We start from the raw sequence: 13,403 nt of genomic DNA, 5'->3' as shown, positions 1-13,403 counted from the left end.
GTTTAGTTAGTGTTACATAATCGCAACTGTGCCAAGTCAAGTGAATAGCTAAAAATGGCAAATGATTTGCTAACATTTCTCAAAGCGACTGTTTTTATTTTTTTCTACTCGTTTGTTTTCTGTGTCACCTGGTACAAGAGTCAAAAGTCGTTGGCGGCTCTTGGACAAGTTTGAGGAGCGCGTGATTTATTGTCAGAGTGCCCATTTTTCTGTAGGATTCAGAGCCCGCAGGACACTCCAAGCAAAGCAACAGCAGCATTCGCTTTCATGTTGAAGTCGTCCAATTGTTCCAGTTTCTGCTAGCGCTTGAAATGTACCGCAGCGCGTGCTCATAAAATGTAAGTGGAAATGTACCAAAGTTGGTAGTGTTTGGCTGCGCTCTTAGCTAGACACATTCCACAAGAGCGCAGTCAGCTTGCGCTCTCTTAGCATCCACAACGGATGCTCTTTAACATGCGAACTGCGAAACCAAAACAAATGTGATGAAAAGGCTGGCCAAACCGATGTCTGAATCCCGGTGTGCCGATGTGCCGATATGCCGATGCGACGATGTGCCGATGTCTCGTTGTTGTTGTTGTTGTTGTACCCGAACCATTTACCGCTACGCTTCGCTGAGTGCACGAACCCAAAGAGCGAATGGCACGAGAGCGACGCCGACTGCTAAGCAACCAGTCGTTGTTTGTGCGGCCAACAGAAGAAGAACGTTCAAATCGAGCATAACAGATTGAATAACAGCGCTGTTAACTCTTAACAGCTGGTGAATATCAACGTTCGAGCGAACGAAACAAAAACAGCAACAGCAACAGCAGCGTAAGAGACAGAGAGAGAGGGAGAGAGAGGAACGAAGAGAGCCGACGGACTAGAGCACGATGTAGTCAGCGTTAAGTTCAGACCGCCACAGTTTTTGGTTGAGACCATTCAGTCTAATGTCAGAAACGCAGTTAGCTGCTCGTCGTGCGCAAGTTTCAAACAGAAATCAACTTTTAGTTTAGCACAGCTAATATAACTATTTTTGAAAGCAAACAACAACTTCAACTATAACAAGCATTGTTAGTTAAAACTTGAGGCATTATAAATCACAATATCTAAATACAATTTCAACAATACATAAATATATATATATACCCACACTCACACACACACAGTTAAAGTTTTGCCTATCGTATTTCAATCTTAACTCGCAGTTCAACAGTTTCTAATAAATCAAACAATACCAAAATAACAATAACAACTATAACAATTGCAACAACTAAAAACAACAATTGTAAAGCGGAAACCGTTTCCAATTAGTTCGTGTAATAAGCGCAAAAGTTATTCCACTCGATATGTATCTCAACATTTTAATAGCAACGAACAAAGCAAAATTAATTGTATATAAAAAAAAAGAAAAAATTTAATTAAGGTGTGCATTTACCAACAAAAAGCAACAATAACGACTGAGCAAATATAAAATTACCGATCGTTGGCAGTATGAAAAGTGCTTTCAGTGCTAGCTACTTTATTGTATCTATCAGATACAAAATGAGTCACGAGTGAAGTTCAACAGTAAAAGAAACTTAAGTTAAGACCTAGAAATTAGGTTAACTGGAAAGCGCTATTCAATAAAAACAGCCTGCAAAACGGGTCAAAAATTAATTGCGAACTCTACCAAAAAAAAAATATGTCAGAATAAATATTTATTTATGCAAATATCGGTAAACGAATGGGCAAACATTTAAACAAAAAACCAGAAAAAGAACAACTAACGAAAAAAAACATATTACAAAACAAATTAAGCTCTAGAACAGCAAAAAAAAAAACCGTTCTTGAGCTATAGTTGGAATTCCCTTGAAATGGCTGATGACAGCTTTTTTTTTCTTGAGAGAGACTGTTTGCTATAATTTAAGATTGTTGAAAAATTTGAAGAAAATATTCCAAAAAAATCAATCTTTATAGTTTTTTGTATTAATTTGAAAACTGCTTAATATATAATAGATAATTGTATGATATTCCAAGTGTTCCATTTTGGTAGCCAAAAATTATTTTTTATTTTCAAAACTTTTTAGAATCCCGTTCATAATCGTTTTTGAGAGTTTTTCCTGTGAAATAAATAAGTATTGAAAACTCTTAAATTTTTAATTAATCATGATATTCTTGATCTATTCCAATTGTTTCTGGCATCTATTACTGTTAGACATTGTATAAAAACAAGGTATTGAAATCTTTTTTTTTTATTCTTAAACCAACTTTCAAGTTGATTAACTTAAGTGCAGATACTAGCTGCCGTTCTACACGAATGTATGTGAGTTCTGTAAGCAACTCCTATAAATTCCAGCACGTTGTACTTGGATGTGGTTCTTGTTCTTTTTGTTGGCACCGCCAATCTGTTAAAATATGCCACACATCTTACACGTGAACCGCAAACATTTTTTGCCATTACGACGAATGCAGCTGCAGACTCAAATTGAAAATTCAGTCCAGTTAAGTTAAGGGATTAAACAAGTAGCTAACATGGCTAGAAGGCAATGAAATCGTAGAAGAAGAAGCAGCTGCCAAGCATCGCGTGGTAGTAAAAAATGTTGCGAAATATATATTTGAACTGAAAACATTTAATTGCCGACCAAATTGCGTGCCAAAAGGAAATCGGGCTCATAAATTGGCCCTGGCCACCATGTGCTGTTTGCAGTGGTTCAGTTACTACAGTTACTTCGGTGGCACCACTATCACCACTCACTCCTGCCTTGTGGGGCTTCATTAAAACTGCTCGCAATTAGCTGCAAATTGAATTATGGATGCGTTTCGTTTTGCCGCAAAACTATTTCATTTTCATTTTGGCCAACTTTTAGCAAGGCCCTGTTCTCCTTCCCTTGAGCCATGGTCCAAAGGCCGGATCAGAAAAAAAAAAGAAACAAAACTTTTTGTGACACAGGAATTGAAGTTGTAGTCAATGTGGAAGTTGTTGCTATTGTTGTTGCTTGTTGTATGGCTTTATTTATTTTAGCCAAGTTCAACCGCCAAGTTGCCGGTACTGCTGTTGTTGGCCATCCATCCATTTCCATCACCATCACCATTTCCATTACCATCTCCATCTCTTCATTCCCATTCCCACTCCCATTTCCATTTCCATTTTCATGTGCATGTTTATTCCCGTTTCTGTTTTGCGCTAAACTTTTGCCTTTCGGACTGGTTCCATGGACTTTAGTTAACTTGGCCCTGTCTCTGTTTCTGTCTCTATTTCTGTCTCTGACTCTGACTCTGTCTCTGGTCTTACCTTACTTTACGATTATTTCCGCTGAAGCGTTGCGCACTGCCGACTGCCACTTACTTTGAACTTTTCTGCGGCTGACCCTTACCCCCTACCCCGTTCCCCTTACCCATCCTACCGACGGCCCTTTTCCCCTTTAATTCTTTGGTTTTTTTGGGCGTGTGAAAGTCGTTGACTTGGCCGGCAAAACGCCATATGGGTCCGAAATGTCCGGGGGTTACGACTCCGCGAGCCAAAATATAAAAAAAGTGCTGTTAGTTAAGGCTTCCCAGTTTCCCGGTTTCCCACACCCGCAAATTGTTCGCATTGCTGGCAAATTGTATCAATTGTTGCTCCGACTTTGCAGACAGACAGAAACAGAATCAGAATCAGAAACCGGTTTCAGCTTCTTGCAGAGCGCAGCATAAATCAGACTCTGTCTTTTTGACCACAACTACTACTAACTGGTTTATTTGTTTATGGCCAAGTTGGGGCCCCGTATGCAACACACTGGTGTCTCAAGTGTCGCTGCATTAAATCTTTTAATGTGCTAACGACAGATCAGCGCCCACATCATATTTAAATTGATGGCACCACCCAGCAAGTGGTGCGAGTTTAACACAGTTATTAATTATATTTATACTTCTAATCCCATTTAAACTTATCTGCCTGTGTGTGTGTGTATTTAGTGTGATAGCAATTAATTCTGTGCAGAAAATATTTTCAAAATAATGCAAAAATAAATAGACAAAATCCAAAAGTGGGCGCAGCTAAACAATTTGAGTCAACAACAATTTCAATTACAGTGCGGCTGAAAAATAATACACTACATTTTAAAAACCAGTTAAAAAGTGACAGGAAAAACCAAACCGTAATAATTTGAAACAAAACCAAAAATCTATAAAAAAAAAAAAAACGAATATATAAAGAAAATCATAAACCAATTAAAAAGTTTATTGAAAAGTGCAAAAAAAAGCAGAAAGATTTGTGAAAATATTTTGGAGAACAGCAAAAGGAAACGTTATCCCTCAACGAAAGCTATAAGAATGGTAAATAATTATTTTTTATATCTCGTTTTCGCTCTCTTTATAAATTTTGTACTTGACCCACTCATTATGCATAGATATCGGAAACAGTACGAGAGTTGCAAAAGCAAATGCTTATCAGAACCGTTGGGCGTCTAACAAAACAAACTAGACGACGAGCCATCATTATATAAGGTTTTATGACGAGGACGTGACGAAAAAAAATAAAGAATAGAAAAAAAACAAACACAACATTAAACTTGAAGTCGAGCTTTGTAATATTTCTAGGAATTTAGCTTGATAATAATTATGTTACAATTACTCTACTATACTTTGAATTAAATCTAAGTAATACGAATCAGTGCACTTAAAAGAAAGCATTCGGTTCTGAGATTTTAATAAGATAAAAGTTAATATGACGGATGGAAAAATTATATTATATGAGAAACTTTTATAAGAAAATTTCTTAATTGCTGTAAGCGGTTTTGTGATCATATTAAAAAGTCTAAAGTAGCGAAAATCGGTATAAAAAATCATTTTCAGAAACTAGAAAATTATGAATTCTCAAATATCCGTTAATGAAGATAAAAGATTTCGACTTAAATAAAGAATCTTAAGTGTATAATTTTTATTGCTAATATTGTTCAGAAAAAAAAATAATAGAATGCTCCTACTGATAAGAAAAATATATCGTAAGTGAAATAGTCTAGAATTTCTAGCCGGAACGACATGGTTGAATTGTAAATTAAAAAAACACAATGTTCAATGTTGGTGTTTGGGTCATGGCGAATGATATATAAACTTAACTACATGTGCAGTGCGTACAATTCAATTAAAAGCGCGTGCTAGGTTTACAGATAAGGAGGGACAGAGAGAGAAATATATATAGACAGAAGCAGAGAGACAGAGAGCGAGAGAAAAAAAATTACTTGCATAGAATTTTGTACGGTTAACTGTAGCTTATCTAAAGTCATTTCATGGTGCTACCTGGTTGTAGTAAACAGACAACGACTCATAAAATATTTATCAATAAACTTATAAATAGGGTTATTTACCAAGTGCTTTGCGCCGTATTCTTAACCATATTTTCGGTGAGTACGTTTCATGTAATCAAAGACAATGCACTTGAAAGAGAGCGTCCACTGATTGACTGACTACTGCCTGGTAAAGATATCGTAGTTAAGTTTATTAATCGGTAGATAATTACTCGACCCCCCGACAGACTGTGAGTCGTTCCCCAACACTTGAGTTGTTATCTTCGAGTGGCAGCTACTCGACATCGCGACGTCGGTTAATTCCATCTATGTTTGAGAAAATCAAATTCAACGTAGAAAATATAAAACTAAAAAGAAGAGTGACCTATTATATATTTTTTGTGTATAAAATAATGTTATTTATATACTATATTATTTATAATAAAATCACTAAACGATCACTATGAAACATTTTGAATTATACAATCTGTTTATGGATAGCTTTTAATTTGGAAATAACTATTAATCTAATAGGAAACTGGCCTCTTCCGGCTAACAGATTAATATAGTCCCTAAAAACTTTTTTAGCCAGCGTATTCTAAATTCTGCCTGACTTTTTGAGCTTAACAATTACAGATTAATAACACGACAGAAAAAGAGTTAAATTGTAAGAGAGAGATTGAAAGAGAGAAGCTCGACTACAAAAGCTCAACGTGCGCAAAAAGCTGAATATGAAATGCGAAGCGGAAAAAAAAAACTTCAACAGAAAATAGTTTTTAATTATCGATGTCAATTAAAATGAACTGTGTGCTGTCGCTGTTTGTGTTTGGTTTTATATAAGACTGCTGCTTTATGCATAGTCTACATACACACACACACACTAACACTCATATACACACACACACACACACACACACACATGAAGAGCAAGTAAAACAATGAGCTTGAAGCATAGTAACGAGGCAATACAGTGAGGCGCAGCGGAACTTTGGGCAAAGTCGCAACTCATGCAGTAGGGAAGTGAGAAGGGGTGGTGGTTGGGGGGAGAGGGGTCTGAAAGTGCCTCTTTGGCCCCTCTCTTTATGTTTGCTGGAATGCTAACGTGAGCAATGCCAGCAAATTTAGCCAGCGAAACAAAAACAGATATAGATACATCTACAGCTACAGCTACAACTGCAGATACAGATACATATACAGATACAGTTACTAATACTCTTATAGATGCACATACGAATGTTGGAGACCTGCGGATTTTGATCGATGCTTTGAGTTATGAATGAGTCAAGCAGCTGCTGGACTTTGTAGGGGAAAGGGGAGAGCTGCCTGACGGGGGTGTTTAAGCTGCAACTGGTCAGTCAAATGTTGTCTCTGCTCCCCTTAAATGTCTCTTATCTCTCTCCTTCTCCCTCTCTCTGTCTTTGTGCGCTAACGAGGTTTGCTTACAATATCGATAAAATATCTTTTTTTCAGACAGTTTGCAGGAGAGAGAGAGAGAGAGAGAGAGAGAGGGCGGCGGGATTGGGGTGGGGGTGGGTTTTGGGTTTGGGGCAGACAGATAACATGAGCCGGCAGTCGTATGAATATTTCATATTTTATTTGTTTTATGATGACAGCAAAACGAAAAGCCGAGTGAGATACTTATATACATGAGTGCTAGAAAGAGATATAAAATTATTTGTGTCTATATCTGTATCAATAACTGGCCTGTTACTTGAGTATGTGTGTACGTGTACGTGTATGTGTTTGTGAGTGTCTATCTGTATGTATTTTTGTTTGTTTGCTGTTGATTGCGCATACATAACTAAACAGCGGAAATATTACCAATAAATATGAGATATACACTCACTTGCATATGTATCTGCAGCTGTAATTGTATCTGTATCTAAATATGAAGAACACCCTCCGCTTCCTCCTTTACACACAATGCAAATCATAAACTGTAACTTTCCATAGCTGCTTACCATACCCTGTACAGTTTGTGGCACTGAGTAGATACATTTAAGAAGTGATTTATGTAATATTATAAGCAGAAGTTTGTAATTTTAAATTATGCTGATATCTTAAAAATTTCATAAGCACAGAAATTATTATTACAATTCTGACTACAAGGTATCTCCTCGTCGAGCTAGCTCCCTTAAATAATTCTTATTTGTTATGTTAGTCAAAGACAATTGAAGTTCTCTTTTGAGTTCGCAGTTCTAATTGAATTAAAGACAATTACATAGCTTGCCATATAAGCTACATATATGTATTTATGCAGTTGTTGTTGTTGTCATACTCGTAACTACACTCACACAATACTCATACTCATACACACAATACACACAAGAGTATTCTCACGAATACCACAAACAAAAATCAATCATCAATAAAATCTAATTGAATTTGTGCGCTGTTGTTGCCACGATCAGTCTGAGAATTGTGCCACAAAATTGTGCGAGTGCCAGAGAAAGAGATAGAAAGAGAAAGAGAGGGAGAGGGAGAATAACCATCATAATTTGTGTGAAAGAGGCGATGATCATTAGTTGAACAGGAATGCGTGGCAAATGATAGCATGTGGGTCATTTACGCCTAGATTCGATCAGGAGCAGCAGCTCAACTTTCGAGTAGGAGAAGGAGAAGGGCGCAAGGGCAACGGCAAGGGCAGGGGGCAGGTCGATAGGAGGGCAGAGTGCAGCGTGCGGGCTGTTGTAACAATTATCACAACATCTAAATGGTTTTCGGAAATGTTATTTCAACTTTTCAGTGGAAATGACTATTTTTTGTTTAGATAGTTTGAAACGACAGAACTGTGACGATATTAGGGTTCATTTGCTGACTGTGGGACACCAAGGGGAGCACAATAGTTGCGGGAAGTAAGAGAATGAAGTTGGGTTGAGATTTAGCTAAAATTGAACTTGGCAACTTTTAACTCAGAGTTCACTATGTGTAACTGGACAAATGCCAAATAAATGTAATTAAATTTTGAAAACTTTTCAAAATTTTCTTAGTTTTTCTGTTTATTGAAAGTACTTATTAATTTTGTAATTTAATAACATTTTGTTAATAACCAGGCAATTAGGTTTGGCTTGTTATGTTTTCATAATTATATATATTTTTAGATTTTTTAAAAGAAATTATTTTTCCACACCGAATGTTAATACTGTAAATCTTTCTACTTAGTTAGGAAAAGGCAGTTATTGAATTCATTTATAATATATCCAAACATTAACTTTCCATACAATTTTGCCATTTTAGGATTTATTTAAGTAACGAAAGTTTTATGGTGAGTCAAAATAATCTTATGATATGTCAGTCCAGTTTCTCATTATATTTTAAAGCATAAAATCGCATAGGCTTCCCCGTCTGTCCCGTGAGTTGAGCCGCGCTTAATGGTTTTAGCGACTGCACAGGTGTGTCCATGACTTGCCAAGGGATCGTGGATAATGAAAACGAAATGCAGCCAAAGGGACTTAAAGCAGTCACCAGGGCAATGGCAATGGCGGAGTGCTGAATAATTTTCACTTCCGACACGAAAAACATGACAAAAACACAATCCCAAAGACAACAGCTGGACAAAAGCAACAACACACACAACGACACAGGAGGAACTGAGAACTGAGAAATGAGAACGGAGAACAGGGAACTGGGAACGATGACGAGGTCAAGCTAAAAACTATTAAAAGCGAACCAAGCTGCTCCCATGTGTATCTGTGTGTGACCATTTCTCACTCAGAACGCCAGTGTGTGTGTGTGTGTGTGTGTAGTTTTAATCAAACCGCCGCCAGAGTTTACTTTTGCGCCTTTTTTTAAGGTGCGGTTCAGTGCCCTTTGGTGGCCATAAAACCGACTGTGGGCCAAGTGGAAGGCAGGCAGGAAACGCCATCAGCTGTCGCTGGAAAGCGAGGCCCAAGGCTCGAGGCTCGATGCTCGTTAGAGGCTAGCAGAACTATGTTTGGTCGACTTGGCTAAGCGTGCGAGGGTTGCAAGCAGCGGTTTTCTTTTCCATTTTCCTACTCTACTTTTTCATTTTTGGGGTTGGGCGGTAAATTACACAACCAGCATGAGGGGGTGAGTGTGCGTGCCGCAAATGAACATGCAACATTAAAACACACACATATAAAGTATACTAACTATATGCCGGGCCAATAAATTACCAAATTTATTTTTGTAGGCGCATGTGCGCTGCTAGAAGAGTCTCTCTCCGAGGTTCTTTTCAGTTCTCTTCAGTCTTCCATCTAGTATCTAACTTAGCTAAAGAAAATATAAAGAAATTGGTAAATAAATTATTGCAATTGTTGCACGTAGACACATGCAACCGCAGATTGATGGCCACACATAAAAATTTGCTTTTGTACTTTTCAGACACATTTTTGACATACGAAAAGTGGCGATTTATCAAAAAGGATTAACCTCAAAACAAGCAAATTTATTAACTATGCAAATGTATCTTACGGATACATCTATCTGTATCTACACGCAGTTTGTCAAAAACTGACAAATCGTGAATGATATTAAGACTCCCCTATCTTTATATTGGCCGTATGGATTACCTAATTTCCCAACAACAAAAACAACACCAACAAAATTACACAATATTTACGGCTAAAAACGAAATGTGAGACGAGGAGCTCTACAAGTGCACAACAATACAGATACAGATACAGATACAGATACCGCTTCAGTTACAGTTACAGTTACATTTGTAGTTACGGATATAGATAAAGATATAGATACTTTCGACTGCCAAAAGATACTTACGTGAAGCGCATGACGTAAACGTCATTACAATGGCAACAGAAACAGAAACAGAGTCAGAAGTGCGGAAAGAAGAGGCGAAAGAGACGAATAAGTGACTTAAGCATAGGCAAACTGAAAGCGACTCCACGTTGCACGTTTGAGTTGCATGAACGAGTTGCAGTTGCAGCTCAGTCAAAGACAATGGCAAAATCAGCGCACAGAGCGAAAAGATGTGAACAGCATTTCGACGTGTCTGTCAGTCAATCAGGCGAGTGAAGTTGGCAATAGAGATGGGACTCAATTATACATAATTATAATTTATATTTACTTTTATTTTCACAATAAAAAACTAAGAATAATAGTACGAATTATAATAATATTAAAAATATTTTAATTTTTAATTTAATTAGTTTAATCATGAGTGATTCATGCATTTAATAGTGCATATGTCATCACTTATATTCATTATGATGAGTGCATTTTTATTAATGTTTATTACATCTTCTCATTTACATAATCGTTGTGAATAAGTGAGAACATGATTATAGTTATTAGTAACAAAAAGTAAAACTCTGTCACTCTCAATAATAAAAAAACCGCTTATTTTTGTGGCATTTCATTTGTTCATTTTAAACAATTAAAGATACAGTTTGCCAAGAAACTGTGTTCACTAAATAAAAAACTTAAATATTTCATTTTCCAGAAGAATATATCTACTCTAAGCTTTTTACTTATTTCTTGTTATATAATATTAGTTGCTAACAGTTTTTAAAACAATTTACAAAAACAGGAAGCTATTATTCTTCATCAATAGCTAGGAATTTTCATTGTATACTCTTATATGACTTCTATTCGGAAATACTATTTTAAATCATTTCGTGCTCAACTTTTGCTTAATGTCGTCTCATGATTTTTTTCTCATTACCATTATTATTGGTGTGAAGTGAGTCCCTTGTTTCAGATACTCTGTTAACGTTTTTTATTCAAAGCACTCACTTGGGAAACTCTCTCTCTCTCTAAGCACATCATAAAAAAAACTATTTATATTGTGCACATCTCCACTTACTTTCGATTTGTTTACATGCATCATCGAATTCCACATATTTCGTCTCATCATCGTTGAGTATTGTTGTGAGTGTCTGTGTTCCAACTATTCATGCAGTTTTTATTCAAGAAATCAAATATAAAACACTTGCTATATTTATAGATGTTTCCGTGCTTGGTTTGTTAATGTTCTCGCTTCGAATTCATTGGACTATTATTATTATCGTTGTCGACATGAGTTCATTCAGAAAAGATTTTGCATTTTTCGTAATTTTATGAATGCTGCTTAAGTTTTCAAACAATAAAATTATTAAGTAATATTTATATGTGTCGAAATTTTTAATACACTCATATTTACGGGTACATGCCCTAAAAAACTTTATCCATTTGGGGTTCTCGAGCTTAGTTCGTTTTTTGTGAAGCAGATAGAAAAAATATCTTTGCACGTTGAAGATTTGATACCCATGAAGAGTTTTAACTTAACCATACAGTAATTTAATTTTAATCACATCTGACCAGGATGTCTATGACGATACCAAATAAATATTCTGTAAGTTAATGTACGAGATGCAAATTTCATGAGAAAATTATAAAACCTTCAATAAGAGTATATAAACATTCATAGCCTAAGAAAATAGTTTTCGTGACTCAGTCGTGTCACGCTCCCATATCTATTAAGTCGCGATATGCATTCAGTTTGCCATTGACTTCCAGCCATGTCATCATGCCAACCCATTCCAAGTCATCAACAACAACATGACTTTAGATGTATGTTTGTGAGTGTGTGTGTAGTTGTGTTTCTTGTTGTTGTTCGACTGTTAGTTGAAGATTATTACAAAGTGAGTGACAGCGTTGCCGGCGAGGCATTTGTTTGCCTACCAGCAACAGCTGAAGACGTTGCCCCGGGGCCAAAAGCTGGAGACGAAGACGTTGAAAATGAAGACAGAGTTGCTGATGGTGATGGAGTTGCTGATGGAGCTGGTAATGGTAAACGGTTGGATATTTCTGCTTTGGTTGACGGCTTTTGGGGTCTGAGCTGAGCTTGCATCACTTCTGTTGTGTTTGTTGGCCATCAAGAGGTGGCTGGAACTGAGCAGCATTTGCATATTTTGTTTAATGCTAAAGTGGGGATCCGTTGGATCATTGAGTTCGAAGTGGTGCTGTGGTGCTGACATTGCCTTGAGGGTGGTGTGCGAAATGCAAACAGTTGCAAATCGGTTAAGCAATTGAAACACGTTCAAGTTGAAAGTAAAACGGCGCCGCAGTCGACACAATTAACTCAGAAAAATAAGCTCGCAATTCTATTCAGACCATAAACTACCCTGTATACAATTTAAGTAAAGAAAAAAGTTATTTCAATAACTTAAGAGAAGATAATGAAATAAAAGAAATATACAAATTTTGTTAATTCTCTGATCTCTATGAAACTAGCAGACCCTTCCCCATTCATTGGCTGTTTACAGGGTATGAAAACAAAAGCGAAATGTGTAACTAAATAAATAGATTTTGCGCTATTGCTGGGAATTGAAATGAGCTCGCACCTGTTGACGTCGTCTTTTGTGCAAATTTGCGCAACTGTTGCCAGCCATGAAATGCACCTCCCCCAATCTCTGCACCCCTCCCCCTGCCAGCACCCCATTAATACCCTCTTAAGCTCCCATTAACATAACTTTGCTACCAACAAAACTGTCACTGAACGAGTCACAGTTCCATAAGCTCGTTCTGTGGTGTCTATTTACACTCTAGAGGGAAGGTGAGGTATGAAAAGGGAAGTGAGGGAACTTAGGAGCAGTGTATTGCTGTATTTGGAAAGTCAAAGTCGCGCTTCGAGTGCAATTTGTGGTGTATGTGAAATTTATTTAGCTGGACACTTGACTCCAAGGTTCATTAACCACACAACACCGAGAGATCTGTGAAGTTCGCTGTCACTTTCCATTTCTTTATTGGCTAATCATCGTTATGGTGACAGAGGAGGGAGGAGAATCAAGGTAATTAAGCAGTTTTGCATAAATCTAACAAATTTATCAACTGCACCTAATGATAAAACTGGTCACACTGTGCGACCATGGCCCTTCTCAGGCAGAAGAAGAAGATGTCAAAGAAAAAGATGAAGTTCAAGAAGAGATCTCCCCATTCCAGTCAAGTCAGTGTCTTAGCGTTGATTCTTTTGCGGCGAAATTTGCCCTCAGGTTGCCACCAGAAACTCGTTTAACTTGTTTAATGTCAATGTCACTCATAAGCCTAATATCTACGAGTCACTTTTGAATTTTACTTTAAGTCTACGAACCTACTTCTCCTAAGAAGTACACACAACTTCTTTCAGAAAGAATACCATAGACAAAAGAGTCGATGTAAACGTTTTTATAATTTCAACATATTCATATTCATACATAGTCATACAAACAGTTTTTTTTATTT

At 36.9% G+C, this 13,403-nt stretch overlaps 1 protein-coding gene across 1 annotated transcript in view; it reads left to right on the top strand.

The window, feature by feature from the left end:
* The first annotated feature begins 13,022 nt into the window (after positions 1-13,022).
* The window catches only part of LOC117792707 (protein couch potato), a 71,622-nt gene continuing 71,241 nt past the window's right edge, over positions 13,023-13,403 (top strand). Inside the window, 1 exon segment of the mRNA XM_034632939.1 lies at positions 13,023-13,128. Coding sequence (XP_034488830.1) covers positions 13,023-13,128 — 106 coding nt within the window.

Source organism: Drosophila innubila (assembly GCF_004354385.1).
Source record: "Drosophila innubila isolate TH190305 chromosome 3R unlocalized genomic scaffold, UK_Dinn_1.0 2_E_3R, whole genome shotgun sequence".
NCBI lineage: Eukaryota > Metazoa > Arthropoda > Insecta > Diptera > Drosophilidae > Drosophila > Drosophila innubila.
The sequence above is the reverse complement of the archived record's forward strand: the minus strand, read 5'-3'. Positions and strand labels throughout refer to the sequence as shown.